This window comes from Phaethon aethereus (assembly GCF_964289735.1).
Source record: "Phaethon aethereus genome assembly, chromosome: 13".
Classification (NCBI taxonomy): domain Eukaryota; kingdom Metazoa; phylum Chordata; class Aves; order Phaethontiformes; family Phaethontidae; genus Phaethon; species Phaethon aethereus.
In genome coordinates, this window is record NC_138589.1 from 9,285,100 (window position 1) to 9,311,843 (window position 26,744).

The window sequence follows — 26,744 nt, forward strand, 5'->3', positions numbered from 1 at the left end:
TGCTTTCTGTTACATTTTAGCTTATCGTCACAAAACTGCTTGCTGAGATTGGTTTCATTGAATAACTGCATTCTTTAAGTTGCTTTATCAGTTTGGAGTTTTTTAAATGGAGCTGATTAAGGCTTTTTTTGTTTGTTTGGTATACATATGTGTTTTATTGGCTAATGTGTTTGGCCATAATAATGTAGACCACGGCTTCCAGGCTCTGACCAGCTTGGCTTAGCTCTGTGCTCCAGTGCAGTCTGCTGGAGCTAATGGGGAGCCAGGAAGCCTAAACCATTGCACTGGGAAGGAAATTATGACTCCAAGTTTGGATTCAAGGCTCACAGCTTCGTGATGATGGGTGCCTTAATATTTGCAGTTTAAGCCAATTTCTTGGGGGAACCTGGCTTTCTAGTACGAGGTCTCCAGACATTTTATGCTCCCAGCTTGATTAGGCAGTTTAGGAATGTTTGATTCCCCACCAGATGAGCCTCTGTATCTTCAGGAATTTTTAAATGATGATATGTTGATGTGTAATTTCTGATGTTGATAAATAACCACGTGTTTCAATAAAAGATCCAGCAGTAGGCCAAAGCTCCTGGAATAGTCTTGCCAGCTCTCCCCTTCTGGCTCTGTCACACGCTGTACGTTACTTGGAGCTCTGTGATTCTCAGCAGAGAAAAGAGGTCTGGAAACAAATGTGCCATGATAGGAGCAAAGGGAGATGAAAGATAATTCCACAAGCCCTTTGAGATGAGATCAAGAGTTTTTTTCATAAGGGGGGAAAAAAAAGTCAGCAAAGGAATGACTAAGAGGGATAATGAGATGGGGTCAAGAAAGGGACTTTTACAGTGGTGTGTGACTAGCCCAAATGAGGGAATGGATAAAGCAATCGGGGAGCAAATCATTCATTGCTAGTCAGCTTCGTTACACAAAGACAGATTAAAATGGGCTGCTAACTTCCCTAGTTGCCACCTGGAAGCTGGATATTAAATCTAAATATATGGTCATTCCCATTAATTGTTGAGAAAATTGTCAATAGTTCCATAGCCATTTTGAAATTAATAGGGAAGAAAACTATGGGTTGGGAATAGCATTTCTTCTCTAGTGAAACCATTTCTGTTATTTAGTCGAGATGAGCTGGGTGTACACAAATGACAGAATTTCCTAGATCATCTCTGCAGGGTTAGGCTGCTTCACAATGCGTTACGTATGAAAAGCATGAAAAAAACTTAATGCTTTTTTCTTCTATTAAACTGATATAATTGTTTCTGGGTGTAAGGAAAACAAATGTCATTTTAAAACTGTAGTTTATTTGTTTGTACATAGTAAAACCATGGTAAATGCAGATGGATTAATTAGATAGAGACTGTTACCTGACTTTGTATTCCTCTTTAAGTTTATATATTTGTACTGAACTGAGACGTCTCTGTCAAAATTGCTGTAGTTTATATGACTCAGTTTACCATTTCTATGTTCTCATTAAAGCACAGGAACAATCTCATTTGCCTTTTTTTCTTTTTAGTAATACAAGCAACATCCTTTCTCATTTAGTTTTAGTTTTAATCAAAAACGGAAAAAATCTGGTACTGTAGAAAAGAAGTTGACATCGCAATAGCTGGGAATGAAATTGGACGCTGTAAAAAGTGTAAAGCAAAAGATTTGTACTTAAATACCAGGGAAGATCTGAATATTTTGGATAGAAGAGGGGCAGTCCAAATGACACTGGCAGCTCCTCTAGTATCGGAGCATTAAAAAGAAGCTAAAGCAGCTTGAAAGCCAGCGTAGCATCCCCCTGCCCTTGGGCTGCAAGTTCTCTGGGCTGTAGAGTGCTCTCAAGTGTGCATAACTAATTTAAATTGTCACGTGCTCATACAGCAATAGCTGTTCTCCTTTTTATTATTGTTCTACTCCATGTCTCTTGTACCTTCTGACATATCCCACAGCACCAACTTTTTAAAGTTTCCCATGGGAACCCTACTGAAATTTAGTGAAGGACATGAATTGCCTGTCACTATGTCATTGGGGAGCTGCACACCAAAAATTCTTCATGGCAAGGAAATGTCTTTTTATTTTAATTACTGCTTAAAGTTCCTTAGAAAAGCTGATACATAGTAATCATGCTCACTGGCTTTCCTGTTTTCTATTTAATATGGCATGGAAAAATTTATTGCTCTAATTATTCAATTTTCAGGGTCTTTGTCTTCTTCATTAGCTTCCACTTACATATTACCTTGCTTCATTCTGGGTACTGGCACACCTGGTTCCAGCACAGCTCCACAGCTTCTTTCCAAGCCCCTGAAGCCACGTGCCTCCTGCACGGGCTGAAGCAGAGCAGCAAGGAATTGTGTGTCCCCCTTTGTCAGATCCCCTCCAGCATGAAATCCACCCCCTGTGCTTGGAGGGCAGCTGAGGCTGTCACATCAACTACCTTTAAAAGTTAACTGCATAGCTACTGTTGGTTTAATCTTCTTGTTTTCCATAATGTTACTGTTCCCTCCCCGCCCCCTCTTTTTTTTTTCATTTTCTTTATGAGAGCAAATCCAATCAAGGATTTGCAGACAGCGAGATGGTGATCCTAGAGCTGAGTGTGTTGACAGAGTTTGAGTACCAGGACAGCAATGTGCCATGCTGCCACTGTGTGCACAAACCGTGATGCACCAAGCCCCTCGGTTACGTCCTCGCAATTCATATTCTGTGAACTAGGGAAGAGGATGCTGTGTTTCTACCTACTTTGTTATTCTCTTCAGTAGGTCTAATATTTGCAGAAATGCTCAATCAGAGATAAATCTTTTCTAATTCTTTTGGATTTTATTGTAATTATGTTAATCATGATGAATTCTTTCAGTACTTAAGAAAATCAATTGTCAATTAGCTTTTATGGGGAATTATACATTGTGTTTAGTCATCAGTTGGGCATTATGGCTTTATTTGACAACTGCGTTATTAAAACATAGAGTAATTTGCTTTTATTCTAATCTATCTAAAAGCCAACACAAGTTTCAAAAATAATGTAAGCTTTAGAATTAGAGCATGTTTTATTAGGAGCATGTTTTATTAAGAATTGTTCTATGATGCAGTGTTACTGTTCAGAATTAATTATTCTGTGTGAAGAAAATTTAATTAATATATTATTTACAGGAACTAGGTAACTTACTATTTTTTTTTTCATAAATGCTTAGAGAATAATAACTGTATTAACAAGAGTTAAGTAAGTGGATAATCATTCTAAGGTAAATAGGCTTGATTAAATAAAGAATGGTTTAAAAAAAACAACTTTATTTTCAAAACCAGTAGGACCAGCTCCTAGAAATTTGTATTACCAGATTAAGTCTTGGTCCCACTTAATCTGGAGGTTGGTGCTGTACTGCAGGATTGATCCAAAGTTTATTCAGTCATTTTCATAAGCAACTTCTGTAATACATGGATCTAACTTGGCTAATCCTGTAATGAAATGGTGCATCAGTACGTAATGTTAGCAAGAAATGTTATTAGTCAAATGAGTGTGTTATTTTCTAGCTATTTTGATTAAAGGCTACATGATGGCTATTGTTGTAACAGCCGCTGTTTAAAAAGGAGTACTTTGAAGACATTAAAGTAAACCATGATGGATGCAAGCTGATCTCATTACCACAGTTAAAATTGGGAAAAACTCAGAAGTTTGTGATATTTCGGATGCTACTACCTGTGGCACTTGAGGTAGCAGGGATCAGAACACTATCCAAAGAAGAGCACAGTAAAAATGAAGAATTGATGCAAACCTGAAGAGTATCCTATGCTGAGATTCTTTGTAGCTGTTGGATATATCAAAGATCACCCTTATCTTGCCCAGAGATATTTATTAACCATAGCTTTCATTACAGAGCAGGCAAGTACCAATAATCTAAAATATATGCAAGTTTTTAAAGTCTATATTCAAGTTTTAAACCTTTTTGCTTATGAGGAATGTTCTTACTGGCCTTTTCCTGTCTCATTTGGGAGACAAAATGTGAGCTATATATTTGCTCTGGAATTGACTTGGCTCTAAGGGAGCCATTACAGTTGCTATTCAAACCTCTGGATTCAGCGTATCGTAGAATTATTGTGTTCTTTTATTCAGTGGAGTATTTTAGTGTAGGTGGTGCAATGTGAAATCAGTCTGTATAAACCTTGGCTCTATAAACATTTTTACGCTGAAATCTTCTCTACAGTAATAACAATAACATTACCGGTAACTGTCACCCGCTATATATAGGGTACTTTAGGTACAGAGCCCTAAATAAATCTGTAGAAGTCTGTTGCTTCATCACAGACATAATAAAATGAAAGGCAGCTTATTGCCACTGAGAGAGAGAGAATTACCAGTGCCACTGAGCTCCTTGCTCTCCTCGGAGCTTAGGAAACACTGTATGGGGTCATGGCTGGCCTACTCTATCTACAGTAGCAAATACTTTCAGAAAGAACACAAGAAACACACAAGACTAGAATTGTCATTCCTCTGAATTTACAGTCAGTTCCCAGCAGTCATCTGCTGTAGGCTTCTCTTGAATCGGAGACCGAACCTGGAGCATTGTATTAAAAAGCCACAGATGGACCTTTCTCTATGAATTTTCTATTCTACTTGTTAAACTACCTGTATTTTTCTGCCTCCCCCACATTCTGAAGCAATGATATTATGCATAATCTGCATTTCCTTTCTTTTGCCTTATATTTGTTGTCTGGTGACTTCTCTGCCTGCTTTTTATTCCTTCTTTGCCCTTTTATTTGCTGTTAATTTTGGAGATTAACAGTGTCTGTGTTACAGCAGAAGTGCTTCATCCTGAAACCAGAAAATTCTCCTCTGCTCCTTTAAGTATGTCTTTGAAAGAGCAGTGTTTTGAGCAGTGTTGGTCAGGTTCCTGTGCAATTGCAGAGCTGTAAAATGATTTCTGAGCATCTTCCCAGGCACTTATTCTCCTTTCCTGTGTGGGGAGACTCATCCAATTACAATTTCTAAGCTGAGAAAGGGGATGGTGTGAAATAGTACGCTGGCAGATGATGTAGCCCTACTTCTAACATATGTCCTTAAGACTTCCATCAGCCACTCTTCTTGCTATACTCTTCTCCTCTGATTTGTACTGCCTGCAACATGAGTTTAAAAGAATTTAGATTGAGGTCAATCACTGATCAAATGTATTGGCCCCATGGGATGGTGGTGTGAGTCAATGAAGAATCTGCAGAGTATGAACCAATATAACATCTATGTTGAGCTGGCTAGTGGTGGACTACATCACCTTAATCAGTTTTTCAAGTTATCCATGCTGTTCTGCAAGGAATTGTATTCTGAGTATTGCCATTCCATATTGGACAGTGTCATTCTGGTGGGCTTCAAATAGTCATGGGGGGAAGGACAAGAGCTTCTCTACAGTACCTAGAGTCATGTCTAAATAGCAGATAGGTCATACCCAAGTTACCTTTCACAGATAAAAGAAAATGTGACTTTTAACCAATACTTCTCAAAAATATTATGTACAAGCATAACCATTTGGTAGAATGAATTGGATATATCAAAGATTAATACATAAATGAAAAAGAAATAAATTATGCTGCATCTAGAAGGGTTTCTGTGGTTACACTGAAGGACATTACTGGGGAGTCAGATATTGCAGATGAGTGAGTGACAAGCTAATCTTGGCCTGAATAAAATATGAACTAAGAATAATGAAAACACTGAGACTTATGTTCTCACAGAGTGAGTTGGAAGAATTTTATCAAAAACTGCAATTAGTTGTGAAAAACATCCCTAAGCCATGACTTTTTTTGTGTAGTTTAAAGACTTCAAAGCAGTGTGTCATTCAGGAATACACACTGCAGTGCAACTGGGATGCAGCTTAGAAGATAATGGTAATAGCAGTCTTTAAGATCCTTAGATGAAAGTGTTTTATAATCATTAGTTAAATGAGTTGCTAAAGATAATTCTAGTCAAGGACTTCAGTATTACTTAATTGTTGTAATTTATTTCAAAATAGAAATATCAACAGAAAAATATAGATGTTTCCAAAAGCTGCACAGGAAACAAGAATGGCTTTGCAACTAAGACTAAAGAATATAAGATAGAGACCAAATATGTGCAATGTTTAGATTTTTTTTTTTCCCCTCTCATGAAGAACAAACTGATACTGATAAAACTAATTACAGAAGAAAATAGAGAAAACTGTTTTGTGTTGTCCAAACAAATACAATTCAGCTAAAAAACATTCCCTTAAATCTCACTTGGGTAAAGACAGCGAAAAAGCTGCACACAAGAAGCTGCCAAAAATGTTAATAGATTATATCTCACCTGAGAGAAACATACTGCTGTTAGATTACTGATGAATGAAAGACAGCTGAAAACTACAGAATGAGGCAATTTCTGCTGCCTCTGAGCTTTGTGGAAGGTAAATGGAAGGGAAAATGGCTTAAATATCACGAACATAATGGGAAGAAATGCATTCACAGATTAAAGAGATTTTTCTTCGCAGGTTGCTAAATTTCCTCCACCAAAGGTACAGAGGCTGTGACTCTGGCCATGCTGTATACAGGGGTGCTTTGGCAATTGGGAAATTGTAATTCATTACTGTTCATGGTGCATTTATTTTGCTACTTAAGATCGAAGCCCCACAGCACCATTCAGTTTAGTACGTAAAATGAGACAGATTTAGGCTGCCATTTTATCTGTAAGATGATATACCTACTCCTCTGTGCTATATGCTTTGATTGCAACAACCTATTTCATGCTGACTCTAGATGTCTTTGAAGATATTTATGCTTCCTTTGTAGAAAAACACTGGATTAATTACGCCCAGACATCTGCATACTGGGGATTTTTACTATAGAATTTTTTCTAGAGGTAACTCAAATACAGGCTCATGCTAAGTCCTGAAGCAAGACCAGCTATCATTTGTACTGCCTTCTGATCCCAGCTTTTGCATCTAGGTGTGTAACTTCTGTTCGGCATGCAAGAGGGTGAAGTCATAGTACAGTTGCAAATTCTGTAACTGGCTGACAAAAGACATCAGCTATCAGTACTACATAATATTGTTAAATGTGGAAGTTATCTTCCCCCACTAATTCTACTGCTGTTTATAGACAGTAAGAGACCACTTCCCCTGTCTCACATTTCTAGTTCCTGTAAAAGCTAGGTAAACCCAAGTAACACAGGCATCTCTAATGTGGTTTAATTCCAGAATTGCTTATCTTAAATTTCTAATGCTGGGGAAAAATGTGCATGTAATAAATAAGCAATATGGTATGTTACATTTTGAATATGCGTTGTGAGAACAAGGCAATGTCATAATTAATGTCTTGAGGTTATTAGAATGTTATAATGCTAAATAGTTCATGAAGAAAGTATATCACAGTTGGTACACAAACTGATTGCTAATTGTGTTAGGACAATAAATGCCAACAGTTCTGTGTTTTCTTTAAGCAAGCCAAGTTATAATCTGTTGTTTCTCTTGCATTTCATTAGGTGCTAGTCATAGTTGATGCAGGATAGTGAACAATAAAAGAACAACTCTGAGTCAGACAGAAAGTCTATATAGCTCAATATCCTACCTCTAATAGTGGTTATAAGCAGATACTAAAGAAAGAATGCAAGAATAAATCATGCATTCAATGATATGTCCCTCAAATTTTCTTGCTATCTTGCAACTTCCTGACCAGAGGAATGTTTTGCAATCATTTTTTCTTCCATTAATTTGTCCAGTCCCTCAGCATGAGGATTCCTCAGTTCACCCTATTCCAATATCAAGAATCCAATTTATTTCAACATTGTATTTTATCTTCACAGATTGTAATCTTCAAAGGTAAAATATGATGCATTAAAAATGTTACAAACAATCCATTCTTCTGTTTTCATAGATTCACAGAGGTGTACAGCTGGGAGTCACCTCAGAAGGTCCCCGAAGACCCATCAGTTATGCCTGAGCTGCTGCTGCTAAGTGTTCTTCACAATTTCCAGTGCGGGCATTCCACATCTCTTTTCAGGTATCCAATCTTGGAACTATTCTTAAATATTCTACAGTTGGAAAGAGTAAGTTTCCTCCCCGCAAAGTCTCAAATCTCTTTGCTTCTAATTCAAGCCTATTATTTCTTGGCTTATACCCAAAGATTACAGCGAATAGCTCACGTTTATCTGTTTATAATTTTGTTTTGAAAAAGTTTTAAAAGTGTTGCTGCATCTTCTCCATCTTTTCCAGTTGTTCCATTTACATTTCAGTCACATTTAAATTGAAGCATAGTTGTTTCAGTCCTCTGGATACTACTCTAGTTGGGCCACAATTTTCTTTTTAAGTAAAGCACTTCGAGCTACACATCATCTTCAGGTAATGCTTTACCAGTGATAAAGTAGGACGGGTTTTCACATCTTCCATAAAAGGCTCCATCCCAACAAAGCAGCCTTTTTCATCATGTTATGGTCCCGTGGATCCTGTCCATCTTCAGCTTGTGATCTACTATAGCCCCAGATCCTTTTCTGCAGATCTGCTACCTAGCTATTGCTTCTTATCACAAGACATCCTAGCTTTGTAGAGCATTGTTTGTCAAGATTATTTTTCATTCTAATTCTTTTTTGATCAATGTTTGTAGCTCTACCTAGTTTACCACCATATGCAGGCTTTATAAAGCTCATTCTCTCTTCTGACATTTAGTTTATTAGCAAATATACTGAACAGTCCTGGACCCAAACGGATTCTTGCAGAACTCCTCACAGCATGTCTCTTTGGCCTAAAAAGGAGCTGTTGGTAGTTCATCTGTAACGATTGTTTTTGAAGCAGTTGTCATCTACAATACTTCCATTTGTATCAGGTTTCTTAATGGGCATAAGAACGTCTTGTGAGATGGTGTGAAAATCTTACTTATAAATTTGATAGCTCCTGCTAATATCCCCCTGTTTCCAAGGCCTGTTATCCTATTATAGCAACAAATGTGATTGCATTGACGTGATTTTTTTTTTTCCTTGATAAATCCATGGAGGCTATTACTTATCACCTTACAGTACTCCAGCTGCTCACAAATAGGATTATAGCTTTATTTTGTCTTTTAATATGCACAAAATCTGAATTAAGGCTTTAATAAATAGAAACATCATTAATTTTGGAAATCTAGTGTTAATACAACTGTTCACCTAAGGGATTGTGTTACATGTTATGTGTCATAGCTGTTGTCCTCTTACAACTCTCACACAATTTTTCTAAATATATTGAGCCTTGTTGAAGTCCTCAGTGGCCCCTTTTCCTCTTCTCATTGCAAACACTGATTGCAATACATCCAGTAGGTATGGGAATGAGCAAATTGCACCTGGCTGTGCCTCTTTTACCAACCCAGGATTTGATAACATGCACTTCAAGGCAAGGGTATTAGCAGTTGCTAGGGCTAGGAGATACAAGTATGTCCAAACTTTTCTGAAACCACAGTCGTCTTGATGATATTTCCTTGTTCATTAGTAGGATTTTATCAGTTTTGTCTGACTTCTCAGTTATAGCTGATTGTTTTGCTAAATTGCTAGGTATGCAGAAAATATTTTCCCTTTAAAACACAAATATCTAAGGCTAAGTGATGTTAAATATAGCTGCTGGTTAACATTTCTTAGTTATTGCCCTGGTTTCTCACAGCATGGTCTCTCCTGGAACCCACCACACAGACTCTGTCATCTGCTTGGGATGCTCAGTCAGAGTAGAAGTGTGAAGTTAATGGAACGGTTGCACAACCAGCTCCAAGTGTCCACCCTAGCCACCCACCAAAACCTGGCTTCCTCAGTAGTCAATGAAATACTCCTCTTGGGGGGCTTTATAATATCCAAATCAGACTTAGAATCTCAGTGTCTTTCTGTAGGGCTGGCCTTTAAATTCATCTGTCAGAATCAGGTGCCTCAGCTGAACCATATACACATTCCAATGTCCTGAGCCTGTTGTAATATGGGCAACACACCATTTTTTTGTACTGGTCAGCTTGCTTCAACTACAGGAACTTTGTGTTGTCTGAATCTATTTGAAAAGGAAAGGGAGAAAGCAATCTAATAGTTTTCTTCCTTCATGATGCACAAAGAAAATCATACATTAGAATTAGTAATCGTGTGCACATAGGATGTGGGTTGTTCACAAAATAAGCTGGACACAATGGTTTTAAATTATCACTGGCTGCTATTTGCATAAATTGAGATGGAATCCCTGAAATGAATGACACTTATTGTAAAGCTGGTGTCAGACGGAATTCTGGCTTGATACATCCAGATACCAGCATTATGTCAGATCACATTGTAGTATCTGCTTAAGACTGCTTAATTCTAAAAATCTGTTTAAGTTCTTTATTTTACTGAATAAGCTTATACTACTTGCATCTTGAAAATTTGCTGTAGTTACAGGAATCAAAGCTGGTTATCCACTGGAGCACTCTGTGTTGTTTATTTGATCTCTCTGATTCCCAGGAGAAGTATGGGAATACAGACAGGGTGTCATTTTTATCTTGGGAGTAGATACCACCTTTGCAAGCAGAACATATATGTATTCTGTTTGTTTTTATCTGGAAGTACAATGCAATGGTATCATTTAAAAAGTTGAAATCACAGCTGAGATCTAGAAGTTTTGAAATGTTGAGGTCAATATTTCCCTTGTAGGCTTTACATGACATGATTTTGTGTCCATGTTATGATAAAGTCTTCTAATTACACAGATATGTTCTTCCTCTGCTTTTAGTGCATAAAAGCTCTTGTGTTTTCCTTTTAAAAAAAAAAAGATAAACACATTTTTTCTGCAAGAATAAAGGCTGTTATAATTGATATTGTTAGTGTAATATTTAAAATGTCATAATATACACCACATGACAAATTATTTATCATTATATTTGCAATTAAGTGGTTGCTTTTTGGACAAAAGTAACTTTTGAAAGCTGTTCCCTCTTTATTTGCTGCTGTAATTGCATAGGGGTGAATTCCCAGCTTGCAGGAAAAGAAAGGGAGGATGCTCTGGAATGACTCTCCAGAGGAGTGAGGTGTATCCCTGGTAGTGCTGCGGTTGCTGTGTGATGTTGCAGTTCCTCTGGCTGTTTGCAGATGGTCATCACATTTCTCTCTGCTCTTTCAGATTTTTAACTCAAGATCATGATTTGCAGGACTGCCAAGTACTTTTAATAGTAGCAGAATCAGTGTGAGCTCTAATCTGAATATATTAGGTGCTATAGCCTGGGGAATCACTCTGAACGCCACCAGATTGCAGGTGTATCAAAGCAGGTCCCGAGATAAATGGATACTTTTGATCTGGACCTGTGTAAATGACATAGTTTTAAAAGGTTATGACGGGAGAAAATTTGGATTTTTATGGTGATTGCAAAACGTATACTGGTCAACAAAACTGCAAGACTTTAATGGACATGAAGTGCTTAAGACCTTCAGAAACAGGAACACCTTCATTATTAACATGAAAGGTATTTTTCATTTAGCCATCTCTTCAAAACTATTCCTGAAACGTAAGGAAAAGAAATTACTTGAAAGCAGGAATCTGTCACAGTTAATACAGATCACAGCCAGGGCTTCCCAACACTATAAATAACCAAAAATTGTCTTAGAATGCAAATCATTTGAATAATGAAAAGTGCTCCCAGCTCTGTGAAGCAATTAACATGTAAAATAAACATCATCTGTAGGTAGCTGAGAAAATTTTATCCATGGAGGACATCCAACCTTCAGTAGCTTTAAACTCTTTCCTTCCGTCTATAAATTATTTACTTTTCTCTTTTTCAAGGTTGGAGAAGGGTTGTTATTGTTCTGTCACTTGTCACTTCTACTGATGAGGAATGTATTGCTCAGACGCTGAACACGCCTTTAACTGGGGAACTGACTACTGTGTTCCTCAGATATACCTGAACTGCTTAGGAACCCTCTTCATAGTTTCTTCTTCATGTAGATTTTGTTGGTGATTGGTGGCAAGAGTGTCCTTAATAATAATTGTGCTGCTGTGCAACATGGCCTTTGAGAACACTGCCTCATTTGGTTTGCAAGAACATACATTAATGACTGTACAGAGGCTGTGTGGGAAACTGTCTTCAGTTCTGACAAGTGGACCTAACAAGTCAGAAGGGTTAAAAAAACCCCACGTCATTAGCAATGAAAATGACTTAATATTCTGAATTTTCATTTAGACACTCTGCACTAATTATTCCTTTGATAGTAGTAACCATTAAAAATATTGTCCCTCTTCTAAAGATACAGAAAAGGAAAGACAAAGCCTTTGAAATGTCAAATATTAAAAATTATGTTTTGATTTTAGTATCTTTATTCCCCTTCTCTGAAGAGCTTTTTTTTTATTAGATAAACATGAACTCCGTTCAGCAACTTCATAAAGACTGTTTTGTTGTAAAGGAGAAAAAGTAACTAGCTGAGAGGAAACAGATACGCAGCTCCTGTTCCGTATCTAAGAGGCTCGCAGTGCAGCTCCTCTCTCTGGCATGGGCTTGTGCTTTACAGCTTTGCTGCTGAAAAACATCAGGCCCCAACACCGACCGACCTGGCAAACCTGTACCAGCATCAAAGTTGTCCTTGCTTTAGCTCCTGCCACCCTGTCAAGCCAACAGCAGTAAATGATGCTGGCTGGCTGGCAAAAGCAGACTCATCATACGGCTGACAATGCGAGGCACAGGGAGAAGTCTGACTTCATACTGCTGCTCAAAAAGAAAACCCTGCAGAGCACAGAGTTGGCTTACACAAATATGAGGAAACCCCGGTTGTAAAGAGAGAAGTGGGGCCTCATACATTTTTGGAAGGGGAGAGGTGCCCTGTTAGCTTTGTGAAGTCTCCGGGTTTGTTTTTTGTTTTCACTGGCAAACAGTTTAAGCGAAAAGGATCTGATGTTGGCCTGGTAAGGCCGTTAGTGAAGTGGAGGGAGTCAAAGTGGAAATAGATAGATGTAGTAAAGCCCAGCAAGCGATTACTTCTTAGCAATACAATGAATCTTCAGAATTTAATAAAATATAGCGGTGTTTTTCTGTGTACTTGAACACTTGTACTTCCAGCCCCACAGGCTACGCTAGCCAAGAAAAGGGTAATAACATTACCTGTTTGTGTGGTGGTAATGTCTGTAATTAGGGGCAGTACTAAGAGCTCCTTCCAAGGACATCTTAGCTTACAAGGTCATTATGAGCTCGTTACTGGCAACCAGCACACCACTGCGTGGAGGTTTACCCTTGCTTGAGTGACCCTTCCCCCCTAGGGAGTTTGGGCCTTCTGGAGCTTCTGTCCCAGACAATACAATAATTGGACATTACTCTTTCCAGATCATAGTGTCGCCGAGGTTGGAAGGGACCTCTTGAGATGATCTAGTCCAACTCCCTTTTGTTCTCAAATGCGTTCGATGCCATGGTGCTGCATTAGTTGTAGATTGGCAAGATTTGATCGAGTCGGTTTGTAACTTAACAGCTTATTCTCTGCAAATAATTTTATGCGTGACCCTTTAAGCCCAGCTGTGATGTAACAACTTGGGCTCTCACGGTGTTCACTTATCAACTCAGAAGCTGCCCTGGCCATTCCTTGCTTTACAGGGGGCAAATTTACTGGTACCAAAGTCATTTAGTGATTATGTAAACAAAGGTTAGGAGTAAATAATCTGTGGGCTAAAAAGCACTTTTAGGATGAGGTAAGAGTAGGTACCTGAGAGCAGATGAGCAATGCTGTAATGCTGCATCAGGTGTTACTAAGCTTTTCTCGAAATACGAAATTTGAGGAAAGATCAACCCTGTAATACAAGTCACAAATATGAATATCAATTATTTAAGATCCAAGTTTGGGAATATCTCTTTCAGTACTGGTTTAGCATGATTCGTTATACCAAAAAAGGTTCTTGAGAATGTTTTTGTGGACATAATGATAAGGTATAAAGCTCAAATTTATGAAATGGTGTAAAATGCATACCTAAGAACTTCTGTAGTAGTCATTTATGGTCATCTTTTCCACTGAATCATCTGAGAACAGGTAAGCTATATGCATCAATGTTCCGATTAATCCTATTTAAAACTTTACCTTTAACCCAGTTGTCATCACAGCTCTATACATGTGGTATATGTGAGGCTAAACATTCCAGACGCAGGGAATTCGAGGATTGTATTTTGTTTTGCAACTGGAGGAGCACGTTAATGCAGAGCAAGACAAGCATTCGCAGAGCAGCAGTAAAGAACGGGAAGCAAACAGGAATGGCAGATTATTGGGTGGGTGTTTTTTCCTCCCCTGGAAACAGCAACCCTTGTCTTCTCATTTACTGTAGGCAGTTGCCAGCTTTGTTTTGTACAAAGGTACAAATTAATCGTACCTGTGCACTGGCAGGACCAATACTGGTTAAAAGATCCATTTCAGGCTGCATTTTTTCTCCATGCCTTCAGAGTCGGTATCAAGGCAAGAGAGGTTTCAAAGTTTTGGCCTTTATTGAGCTTAGCCTATAGGTAATACAAAATGATAATTTTCACATACATAGAATCTTAAAATACCTCTGATGGCAAGACAACCTTTTGCTGTGTCTGATGTTAAAGATTAGTCCAGACTGAGTACTTCTTAAGGTTTATTTTTCACTCTCTGTAATTGGATTTCCCTTTTTACTTCCTTCTCAACTTGGAAGTGTCACAAATTTCCTAAGCACCTAACATGTCCTAAGCACCTGATCTGATGTTTAGATATGTGTGAGGTCAAGCTTTATCCGCAAGTAGAAAAATAATTTTGTAATTATAACACGATGCACTTATTTTTGTCCACAGCATCATAAAATTACCTTGCTACCATTCTAGGCAAACAACCATAAGCTGCCTCTGAACAATGTAAAAGATTGTTTTTCTAGGTAGGTTTTTATTTACTTTTTGCTTCTGTTCCTTTGAAAGCAAACAAAAAACCACTGGAAGGAAAAGGATTTCATCTCATAGGATTCTATACTGAAACTTACTCCAAACACTGTTAGAAGTTCATAGCAAGATCTTTTTTAGATTTTTTTTTTTCTTCCCATAATGCAGTAAAAACCAAAAAAATACAAATAATGAAAACATTAAGGAAGACACTGAGCTACAAAGCCATTGTTATCTTGAATCAAGGGTCTGTAAAGATATTCTGGGTCTGCTGTAGTAACTCGCTGACTAGACATGCTAAAAGTCAGTACACAAATAAATACACATTCTTCTAAGTCAGGAACAAGTGCTCACTCCAAGTTTTTATTAAAATTGAACACAGAAAAGTATTTGAACATACTTCTGGTTGAGAATCCAGAGAGCTAATATGTTTTCAGGATCATCTGGTATTACAGTATTCCAGAATCTGTTACCCCTTTTGAGTGTACATTCATAGGAACATGAAAGTGAGCAAGCACCTCGTTATTCAGCCAACCACCACTGTATCATCGCCAAGAAACTGGTAAATTGGAACTTCAAGGTTATAAGGAGCGGGACCTTTCCTAATTCTGCCAGAGGCATCGTAATGGGACCCATGGCAAGGGCAGTAATAACCGCCAAAATCTCCGGAGTTAGCAATGGGAACACAACCAAGATGAGTGCAGACACCTACTAATATGACCCATTCTGGTTTCTTTACTCTGTCTAAGTCATGCTGTGGATCTCTCAGTTTAGACAAATCAACTTCAGCTTCCTGATTAATCTCTGCCTGGGTTCTGTGACGCACAAAAAGGGGCTTCCCTCTCCACTTGAAAGCCATGTTCTTGCCTTCTGGAATGTCAGATAACTTGATCTCAATCTTTGACAATGCTAGCACATCAGCAGAGGCACTCAGGCTGGAAATAAACTGGGTGACAACATTCTTAGCAGTATATGCAGTTGCTACACATGTTGTTGCAGTCACCAGGTAGGAAAACCCTTTTCTAGCTTCACTGCTGCCTTGAGAAGATGTGGTGGCATCTAGAACGTCTTGACGACGATAGGCAGAGAAGTCAGGTACCACAACATCATTATGGATGTAACGAACACTAGCAGGTGCTGCAAGAAAAGGAAGATGAAATAAAAACACTTTCAGGTAAAAAATATTATGATGTATTTTAAGTTATACTTTTTAAATTGAATTTTTGGAATAGTGGGTATTAGTTACTCCAAAGTCTGGGTAGGATTCTGCTAATTATACACTTCAATTTTAAGTTGTAGGAAAATGGTTTCCAGAAGGTATTTTCAGTAAACAAGTGATTTGTGAAACTGTTTTAGCTATTCAAAACTACTGTCAAAATTGAAAACTACACGAAGGCTGGTAACGATGCAGAAAAATCTGTGAGAAGTTTTGGGTTTGAAGTAAACTGTGTTTTCAGAAACTTTCAAGGAAAAACTCCTGCACAATACCATGACTAGGTTAAGAACAGACAAACCTGTTTTCTAGTCAAATGCTTCCCTGAAAAAAATTGCTATGAAGAAATGTGATTTAGTGAAGTTTGCACATCTGTAGCTTAACACTTTTGTGCTTTCCTTTGACTTAAGGTTATTAAAGGCATAGAAGTTACTTAAGTGTGTGGTTACACATTTTTAAGATTAAAAATGCAGTATCTGGCATCCCCCTTTATATTAAACTGTTGTCAAAGCTAACTGCCACAGTAAATAATTTCTGAACCTACCATCCAAGCTCACTTCATGGAAGGATTTAGGGATAAAGCTAGTAACTATCCAATTCCCAAGCTTTTCAAGAGGGATTCCCAAATCAAACCTCTGTGTTAAACTAACAAGATGTGACGGCTAACTAAGAGGCCTTCTACTACTTTCTCCAGAAGCAAAAAGCTGCTTCCCTCAATTAACATCTATCAGCCAAAGACAGAACATACTATTTGTCAAACTGCACTCTCTGCTATTTGAAAATAACTATTTAGTCTTTATTTTTTCTAGCAGCTGGCACAAAGTTAACAAAAGTTAATAAAAAGCATTCTCTCGAAGTACCTAAAAGAACTCTCAGGGATTTATATGCAATATAATGGGGAAAATATGTACATTTATTTACAAGTAACTCAGCGTAGTGGAGGTAGTTGCTATAGGACTTTAGCTGCAGAGAAATTAAACTGAAATTCGAAATTCTAAAAGCCATACTACTGGCTCAGAACGAATGGCTAAACTATACTAATTAAAAAAAAAAAAAGGGGGGGGGGGTGGCGGGAGGCACAAGCCCGGGTTCTCCGCTAACATTGCACTCTGCTTCCCGCAGCCTGCCAGGCCCACCTCCAGCGCCGGGACGCCCTCGCCAGCCGCTGCGCCGAGGCCCCTCTTCTCCCCCGCCCCCCGCCTCCCGACCCGAGCGGCTTCCCCGGTGCTGCCCCAGGGCCCGGCCCGCGGCGTCCCGACCCCCGGCCCGCACCGTTGAGGCTGGCACCGGCGACGAGGCCCCCGCGGGCTGACCGGCCGTTCATGGACTCCCGGCAGAGCAGAGGCCGCGGCACGTCTAGCGGCACCTTTTCGGCCCGACGCGCCACCGCCGGCGCCAGCGGCTTCAGCGGGCCAGGCACGGCGTGCGCCGCGGCCGACAGGTAGGGCGCGAAGGGCCCGGAGCGGGCGGCCACGGACAACATGGCGATGGCGGCGGCGGCTGGCCCGGTCACCGCTGCGACCTTCCCGGCGGCGGGAGCCTGCGCACGCGCGGTGACGTCACTGTCGCGCGGTCGGCGTCACGGCAGCGCCGTTGGGCGATAGTGTTACAGGTCACGGCGCGGGGCGGGCACTGCTCCTGCCTGCGCGTCCCTGTGGCCCAGCCGCAGCGCGCAGGCGGAGCTGCAGCTGCCGGGGGGCGGGCGTGAGCTCAGGGAGCCGCCCGGTCGGAGCAGCCCTTACGCCCGCCGGGCGCCGCCTCAGTAAAGCGCCGTGTCTTACAAGTGCAGTGTTTGCGGGAGCGGTGGGGATGCAGGCAGCGAGGGGGCTCAGGAGAGAGCGACGCAAAATAGGACTGAAGTCATGGGGTTAACGTCAGGCCGGTGCTGGTGGAGGTTGTGGAAAGAGGTGTGAAGATGACGCAGTGGGTGTCCCGGTTGTGATCAGTAGCCAGCCGCGTGTGGCATTGGTGTGCTGAGGCTGACGGGGAGGCGGAGTCGGTCACGGTGTTTTCTTTTGCCAGGGTAGCATTGTCTATCTCTTAGTTGGGAACTGTAAGAATTAATCTTAATTCCTTGGTCTGGTCTTAACTTTTCATCTTCCAAACCCCGTTTTTAATTTCAAGGTACAATTTTTCCCCTCCAAAAGCTTGGCTACTTTACCTACTTCAGCGATCAGATCTTGAGGATGAAGAGTACTTTCAGCAACTAAGTACAATATCAAGCACAAAAGGGTCTTGATCTTTGCTGAGTTCTAGGCATTGCCAGGAAACAAATTCTGTATCGGATTACCCCAAACACGTGACCATTACTCTCTTTTCCGAAATTACTGTCTGAAAATACCTCTGCTCACTGTGTCCCAGGTATGACAGAATCATTAAGGTTGGAAAAGACCTTTTAAGATCAAGACCAACCATCAACCCAACGCCATTGTTCCCACTAAACCGTGCCCTGAAGTGCCACATCCACACATTTTTTGAATACTTCCAGTGATGGTGACTCCACCACCTCCCTGGGCGGCCTGTTCCAATGAGTTTTATCTCATGTTCCCTCTGAGAGTTCCTGGATCCAAACAGCTCACTTCCTTCCCCTGTACTACAGTTAGTGACGGAGGAGCGGTGATGGGGCTCATCCTGCCTGTGCCTGTCTCCTGCCAGGTCTGGGACTGGCTCGGGAAGCTTGTAGCTGCCTTGTTAGTGCTCTTGAATCCAGAGCTGTGTTTGAGTTTGGCACTCCGAGGTGGTCTGTTCACATAAAGGGCGTTGTTGATTTTCCTCTTGGTGTCACCTCATGTCATAAAAAACAGTTAAGTGCTATTACAAACATACTTTTTTTTTCCCCCTCTTTTATTGTAATTCTTCATTTTGAGGTATTTCTGATAATGTTTTGAAAGGACAGTAAGTGTACTAAGTCCTATCCTAGAATATCTCTGATGATACTGGAGAGCAAGTGTAAGTCATTAAGCTGTACAGCACTTCAAAGACGGGTTTGGGAAGCATTGTGGGGACATGTGAGTGGTCCCGCACCTTTTTTGCAGGACAGGGGTTCATTTAAACAAAGCAACGTGATCCCAAAACGCCTTGGAGGGGTTAACATTCTCTTCCCTTGCTACTGTTAGGACATGATTTGGAGGTGTGTAAATGCCATTCAGAAACGGTACTTGAAAGAAAATTGTGCTACTTCTGAGGTAACATACGCCCTTTATTATTTCTCATTCCTTATGCAGTATATGATTTTTGCCCCTTTTTATTTCTTTGTTTCTTTTTTCTTAGCTTCTTTTTGTCTTTTTATAGTCCTGCTGGATTAGTTGCAAAGTAGGAAAAAACAGCTTGTCATAGGAATTTGGTGAGAAATTGGCGATAGATTTTACATTGAGTTTGAAAAATGCAAAGCATGTTTTACAATACACTTGTTACGTTCATAACCACATTTCTGTGGGCAGCCTCCAGCTGCCACAGCTTCAGTGTTTTCCACTGCTCATCAGCATGTTCAGTCTGGAGCTCAGACTGCTGGGGAAATCAAATAGTTCCCCAGAAACTCATTCTTATCATCAGTGATTAGGAGGGTGAAGGAACATGGCAGCTGTAATTATCGCCAAATACATATTTCTTCCATTCTCAATCACAAATGGGCTGAGATGGAAACAATTGTGTCCAATTTTTATCTTGCTCAAATCAGTTTCATTCAGCCGTGTGAATGGTACGGGAAGCTTGCGTGTTGTTGCACCTTTAGATCTCCACAGTTAGCTTAAAAAAACCCCTCACCTTCTTCTCTCCCACATACCTTAAATGCTTTTCCATTAAAGGAAGAAATTTCAGTACTGTTTGGGTATCTTTGAAGTACTTTTGATTATTTGTGAAGAACATACAGAAGTTGCTTTCCTGAAGATAGAATGGATTATTTTCCAGAAGTTCCTGCTATATTTTTGAGTAGCAAAAAGTTAACAAACAGCTCTGTTTCTAGTAATTTTTTTCTGACCATGCACACTGCTTGTCCCTGTGTGGATGATAGGCAAATCAAAGTATTTAAAAATACTACATTAATATTTAAAAAAATGGTGGATTTAATAATTCTTCTGTTAAGAATACTCTACATCTGGTCTGATCAACAGCAATAGATTTGGCTTGACCTGCCCGGGTAGTCCTAAAATGGTTCATGGTATTGCTCTGCGCAGCTTCTCAAAGGGAAATAAAATGGGTTTTCTGTTTTCATTTAAAAGTACATCTTCTAAGATGATATGCCATGTAAGTAGCATGCAAGGCAGAAGTAAGTTAATTTGTATGTTTAGCTTCTTTAATTAGATAATATGTGTGATTTCACCATTTTGACTGCACTGAAAAATAATCTGAAACAAACTAATGCTGCTGTCAGCTCCTTCCCTCATGCAACAGGCAGCAAATGACATTCTCCAGCACATTAAAACCAAATCCACCCCAAGGGCTATTCTCAGGGTGGCATTTCAGTTCATAAAATGAATCTTGGCAGATGCAGGCCACTCACACTGAGTAAGGGCAGCGCTTTTAAGAGACAAGAAGGCACAGTGCCATAATAGTCTTCCCTCCCTTTGCAACAGGGAAGCTATTGGCTGCCCCCGCAGAGCTACAGCCTTGACGTACGGATAGCCTTCTGCTCAGGCAGTGGCACTGTGAAACAGGATTGTCTCGGACTCTTGTTGGGAGCACCAGCCCAGCTCTCTAACAGAGTCCTTTCTCTGGGCAAGGCTCCAGGTCTTTCTAGTAACCGCTCAGTTTGCGGTGATATTCTCACCCAAAACTTGTTTGGGCTAATTGCAATGATAAGAGGACAATAGATACATCACATAGAAGAGTCCTGGACTAAAGGAAAGATCCATTCTTCCACCAACAACTAGGGTGAATAAGTAAATATCTGTAGCTTGGTTTTTTTCCCAATTTTATTTTACTTTATAGCATCAGTCTCATGCTTGACTTGTCACGGCTTCCAGTGGTAAGATTTAGTTCAATACTAGGTGGATATGTTAGTAGGTGCATACCTGCTACAGCCCAGCCTTTTAAACGCTTCAGTCTCCTAAATTTTTCCCAAAATGCAGGATAAACCTAACCCAGAGATACGTTGCGAAGACATTTGAGCTCAGTCATCTTCTAGAAATCTAACCACAGTTTCTCAGTTGGTCATCTAGTCCGTTCCTGTAAGGCTGTCAAGCTTTAGTGTTTCATACTGGCTGTATAAGGAGCTATTGTTTTGAAATTCAGCTGTTGCTAATGGTGTTGCTACTAAATTATTTTATGATTGTGCATTAAAAAACCCTGTCTCTTTGGAGTGGCAGTTTAGGGACTGGCCTTACTAAGATTTATTTAAGGGTTTCGCTGTTTCATACAGGTAATTTACTGAATCTTTTAAACTGTTGTCTGAAATGTACTGAAATATGGTAGTTCTAATTAAACGGGATGCATCCTTCCAGTTCCAGTCGTATTGATCTATAATTTATTTCTTTCCCAGCAAGTGTGTGACATCTAAGCCTGGGTAGATAATGATTTACCCAGCTCAGCCCACTGTACTGTTGGAAACTGTAGTTCATAGTGATGTAGTAATTATAGGACACCATAACAATATTCTAGAGGAAAGATAATTTGTAGAAACTGCTGGGGCTATGAGTCAAGGTGTGGGTAGAAATAAACAATATTCAAGCAGGAGGAGAGAAAACTAGGAAGACCCATACGGCTGGCACTTAACAGCACAAGTTTTACAAACATTATTTCATTTAAGAGGAAAAGAGCTGCAGAAACATGATCTTATTTTCTATTCTTTGACAAATTACAAAATTATCATGGTCATGGTAAAGATCTGATCAGAACTAAACAAGTTCTGACAGGACAGGAGGAGGTTCTACTAAGGCTGTCGGCTTTTAGTATGCTGTAGATATTTGGTGTTTCACCATGAGATGGAGGATCTGAGCTAGTATTTGTAGAGGGTTTGTTAATAGTTGTGGGTTTTGGGGATTTTTTTGTTGTTGTCCTGTGGGGTTTTTTTAAGGATTCGGAGTTTTGACAGTGATGCAAGTTTTGAATTTGCTAACCCAGTGCAGCTGTTGGGATGGGGCAGATGTGGCCTCATCCCAAACGATACATTTTTGACTAGATGCTATTCCAAGAGACGCTTGGCAAAATGTGCTTGCTACTTCTAGAGACTTTTGACAAAATGAGGTAGTGTGATTTTTTTTTTTTTTTTTTGAAAACATGGTTGTAAATTTTTTAAAGACGTAAGACTCATTTCAAATTACAATGTGGTCAAAATATGATTAAAACATGACAATATTTCAGGAAAAAAAGGCACAATGTTCTGTTATCAGAGTCCAAAAAAAAGTAATTTTAATTTTAAAATGACTAAGCATATTCCAGTGTGTAGGTGTTTCTTTGAGGAGTGCTGTTAGGCTTATGTTCCCAAGCATCAATACTGAGCAAGTGCTTTCCAGCCAAATCTGAAAGTTAAATGCCAATATAGTATTGTGTAAACCATCTAAACAGACCTCTGCGATTGCTTTTGTGCATTCACAAGAGTATTAGCCTCATGAAAATTTATACTGCTTAATGTTCCTGTCATTTTAAAGTAAGTTAAAAGATGATTTGCATTAATACAAATGCTATGCCAGGGCTGCAGTATTACAAAATAGTTGCAGCATATTGTTATAATGCTTTTGGGCATGTGCAGTGGTGCTTCAGGGCCTTTCTTTACATAGTATTTTATTCTTGTGTTTGTTTTCTTCAGATATTAGCTGCAGAACTTGGCTGTCTTTTTGCTAAAATGTTGATCGCCCCAGGCAATTTGATCTTACCAGAAAATTATCTTTCTTTGAGTTCTTTGCTATCTTGCATTATTTTTGTGCTCTGAAAAGTCAGTGCTACTAAGCTTGAGACTTTAGGGTTTGCATTTGCTTTTTGTTTTGCATTGATGATAATTTCATTTCTCCCTGAATAAGATTATTCAGAAGGAAAAAAAAAAAAAAACAAAACACAACCCAAAACAGAACCAAAACCCAACCAAACCACCAAACTTCACTTGTGGAGTATTGCTAATAAAGCAGATAGCCCGCTTCACCACACTGGAAGATGAGTTTTTTCACGCGGTGCGGTAGAGGATGACGGAACAAGTGCCACATGGCCCAGGTGATTCCCTCCTCAGCCTCTATTCATATTGCATGATCTCAGGTCTGTAAGATGGGAGAGTGCAGGTGATGTAGCACAGTCCAGCTGTATGCAGGAACAGGTTGCTCAGAGAGATTGTGGAGTCTCCATCTGTGGAGATATTCAAAACACAGCTGGACGCAGTCCTGCACAGCCTGCTCTTGCTGACCCTGCTTGAGACAGGGAGTTTGGACTAGATGATCTCAAAAGGTCCCTTCCAACCAAAGCGAGCTGGGAGTAGGGTGTATCCTCTGAATTGCTGGAACTCCCGGGACTGTTTCTCCACAGCCGAGATGACGGCCCATAGGGTAGAAGACAGACTGTCCTTGTATTGTCAGAGTTGGCCAGCCAATTCATCCACTGTTTGTCCGTCTCTGTCTTTCCAGGTCATTACTGCCAGTGAGCTGGCATATGATGATGGTGCACTCTGTACAAATTTCTGCCACATCAGTCATGTGCACTTGACTTCATCTGGATCTTTGGATAACTGCTCGTTGTCTAGGTCATCATAAATCATCTCCAGCATGGCTGATTCCCTCAGGTACTGGATACCTCTCTCCATGGTGGTCCACTTGCCTGGGTGACATGCAACATCTTCCTTGAAGGGATACCTTTCCTTCATGGCTGACAGGAGTCGCTTCCAGTGGCTGAGCGCTTGTGTCTTTTTTCCAATGGCCTTGTCAATATCCCCTTCCCTAGAAAGGGATCCCAGCTGCTCCGCTTACCTACTCTCTAATTCCAGCCTACTGGCCCCATTATCCCAGCATCGGAGCAGCCAGGTGACAATGTGCTCACCTGGACAATGGGTGAAATAATCTTGCATATCTCACAGCTCGCTCAAGGATAGGGATCAGGTGGTTACTGCCTCGTTAATGAGTTCTGCCTCTTCCTCCTCCTCTTCTTGTGACAGCCCTGCTTTGGAGTAGCCTGCCTTGTTCACTTGCTCCTTCCTCTTCTTAGTAGGAGTTACTAAACGAGCTGACTTTCACATCCAATATTTCTTCTTGTGTATAGGGGTGACTGATACCGGCACGGGTTGGTTCTCCGGTTCAGCCGCAGTGCCTGTTGTGGGGGTTGGAGTAGCCACAGTGCCTTTTGTTTTGTCGTCAGATCTAGAGACCACCTCTTCCCCTTGAGGGTACTGAAGAGTGTTGAACAGGGCTCAGTGGGCATGGGCCAGGCCCCAGCACATTGCAGTGATTTGTGTCCCTCTGGAATTGTCAGGGTGACAGCATATTTCTTCCAAATATTTTACTGTTTTTTCAGGATTCTGCACTTGTTCAGAGGTGAAGTTCCAAAACAATGGAGCTGCCCACTGGCCTAGGTACTTGCCTGTACTATCCCATACACACTGCCACTCATAACTATCCAGCCTCAGGGCGGATCTTTTCAGGGTGGCATTCTTAAATAGTTGTTTAACTTTAAACAAGACCTGAAACACATTCAGGAGATGTAGGAATAGGAATATGCTGCTTTGAAGATCCCAAGGATACTGAAAATTCTTAACAGCTGTTGCAACTAGCCTGGAGGAGAAGGGGAAGGTGAAGGAGTGGGGGAAAGTGTCCCCCCCACCTTGTCTCCCCCATAGATTGGCTCTCCAAGGAGCAAAGGTAAAGAGTGTAATTATTTAAATAGTTTCTGAGAGGTGGTTGCTGAAGTACAGGGATGATGGCAGTGCTGAGTACCAATACCAAATTAGTCTTACAACCGGTAATTTTATCATATCATAGACCAGTGCTACACAGTACAGCAAAATGATAACCTTAATCCCGGCCCCAGAGGTGATAAACAGCACAACAGGGAATATATACAGCAGGTAAGGTGTTATGTAACACAACTCTGAGAACAAGCACAACAACTCTGAGAGCAAATAAATCAGCATTATGACCAGAGACTATTAAACTAATATAATGGATGCTTGTAACAAATTTGTTTTAACATGCTCTGGAGAGATCTGTCGTTATCTCAGCCCTTTGAGCCCCATGTTGGGTGCCAAAAAGGACTGTTGTGGTTTAACCCGGCAGGCTGCTAAACACCACACAGCCATTCACACACTCATCCCTAGTGGGATGGGTGACAGAACTGAGGGGAAAAAAGGTAAAACTTGTGGGCTGACATAAAGATAATCTAATAAAACAGAAAAGGAAGGGAAAATAATAATAATGATGTAAGAATATACCAAACAAGTGATGCAAAATGTACTTGTTCACCACTTGCTGACTGATGCCCAGCCAGTCCCCAAGCAGTGGCCACCACCCTGTGTCCAACTCCCCCCACTTTTATTGTTCAGCATGACGTCGTATTGTGTGTAATATTCCTTTGGCCAGTTTGGGTCAGCTCTCCTGGCTGCGTCCCCTCCCAGCTTCTCATGTACCCCCAGCCTCCTTCGCTGGCAGAGCCATATGATAAGCTGAAAAGACCGTGACTTGGTGTAAGCACTACTCAGCAACAACTAAAATATCAGTGTGTTATCGACATTATTCTCATCCTAAATCCAAAGCGCAGCACTATACCAACTACTAGGAAGAAAATTAACTCTATCCCAGGTGAAACCAGGACACTCTGTGACTCTGTAACATTCAGACTTTCATGTTCGTGTGTTTACTAATGAGCAAGGGAAAGCTGCTTGCTCTAGAAGTGTTTAGACATTCTTGTGAAATACAAGTCAAAACATTGCTGCCCTGACCCTGTAGAGCGGGGCTGATGGCAGCACACGGCTCTGGTGCCTTCATGGTGCAATTGCTGAGCATGGATGTATGAACTGGGAGTGCACTGAGCAAGGAGGAGTCTGGAAGTTAAAATGTGTTTCCTGCTTTCTTTCCGCTATATAGCCTTTCCTTTAAAAGCTATTTCTGGCAAGAGTACTTCATGCTTTTTTATTTAACAGTGGTCTTTCTTTGTATAGCTGTGTTGTAATTTTCGTGTGTACATTGTCCAAAACACGGGAAGTATCTTTAACGTAGGGGTGTGTGTTGGGGTCTACAGACTGCAGGCATTAGATGAGGCCCTCTAGTTCATTGACTGTTTAGATAAGAGCACCCTACTGCTAGAGCAGTTCCAAACGACTGCAGTTAGTTCCTTTGTGGAATTAACATTCATTACAGTGACTTTTGCTTTGTGCTGTGGTACTAGGGAAGCTGCTAAATAATTTGAAGGTAGATTTGTGTATGTAATACTGGTTGTTCAAGGCGAAAATTATGGAGACCTTTTGATGTTTAGACACTATTGTTCTTTGAAGTTGGCCTATCACTTTGAAAAGTCACAAGCTGTGATCAAAAGCAGCGTATATGAAAAGTGAGGATCAAAAAGGTACAGTGAAAATTAGGAAAAAATCTATGAACGGTTGGTCAAACATTCCTCTTCCACTCCCCAAATTAGGTAATATGATGATACCACACTGCTACTGACGAATATAAATCCATCTTTTTTTCCAGTCAAGGAAGAAATAAGTTAAAGTATCATGAGCAAAGAAGAAATGTGACGGCAGCTTTTTAGTACTCTTTCTATCAATGCAGGAGTGCTAGGCAGGAGTTCACAGCTTTATCAGCCATCTTATTCTAAATCTTTTATATCCCTGCTT

The 26,744-nt window shown here is 40.4% G+C and overlaps 1 protein-coding gene across 1 annotated transcript; it reads right to left on the minus strand.

Moving 5' to 3' along the window:
* Positions 1–15,319: 15,319 nt before the first annotated feature.
* UQCRFS1 (ubiquinol-cytochrome c reductase, Rieske iron-sulfur polypeptide 1) lies at positions 15,320–17,549 on the minus strand (the record flags this gene model as incomplete). Its single annotated transcript, XM_082005701.1, has 2 exons — positions 17,279–17,549; positions 15,320–15,930 (listed from the first exon to the last, which is right to left on the minus strand). The coding sequence occupies exons 1-2, from the start codon at positions 17,487–17,489 to the stop codon at positions 15,320–15,322; spliced, it is 822 nt and encodes a 273-aa protein (XP_081861827.1). The 5' UTR covers positions 17,490–17,549.
* Positions 17,550–26,744: the final 9,195 nt, after the last annotated feature.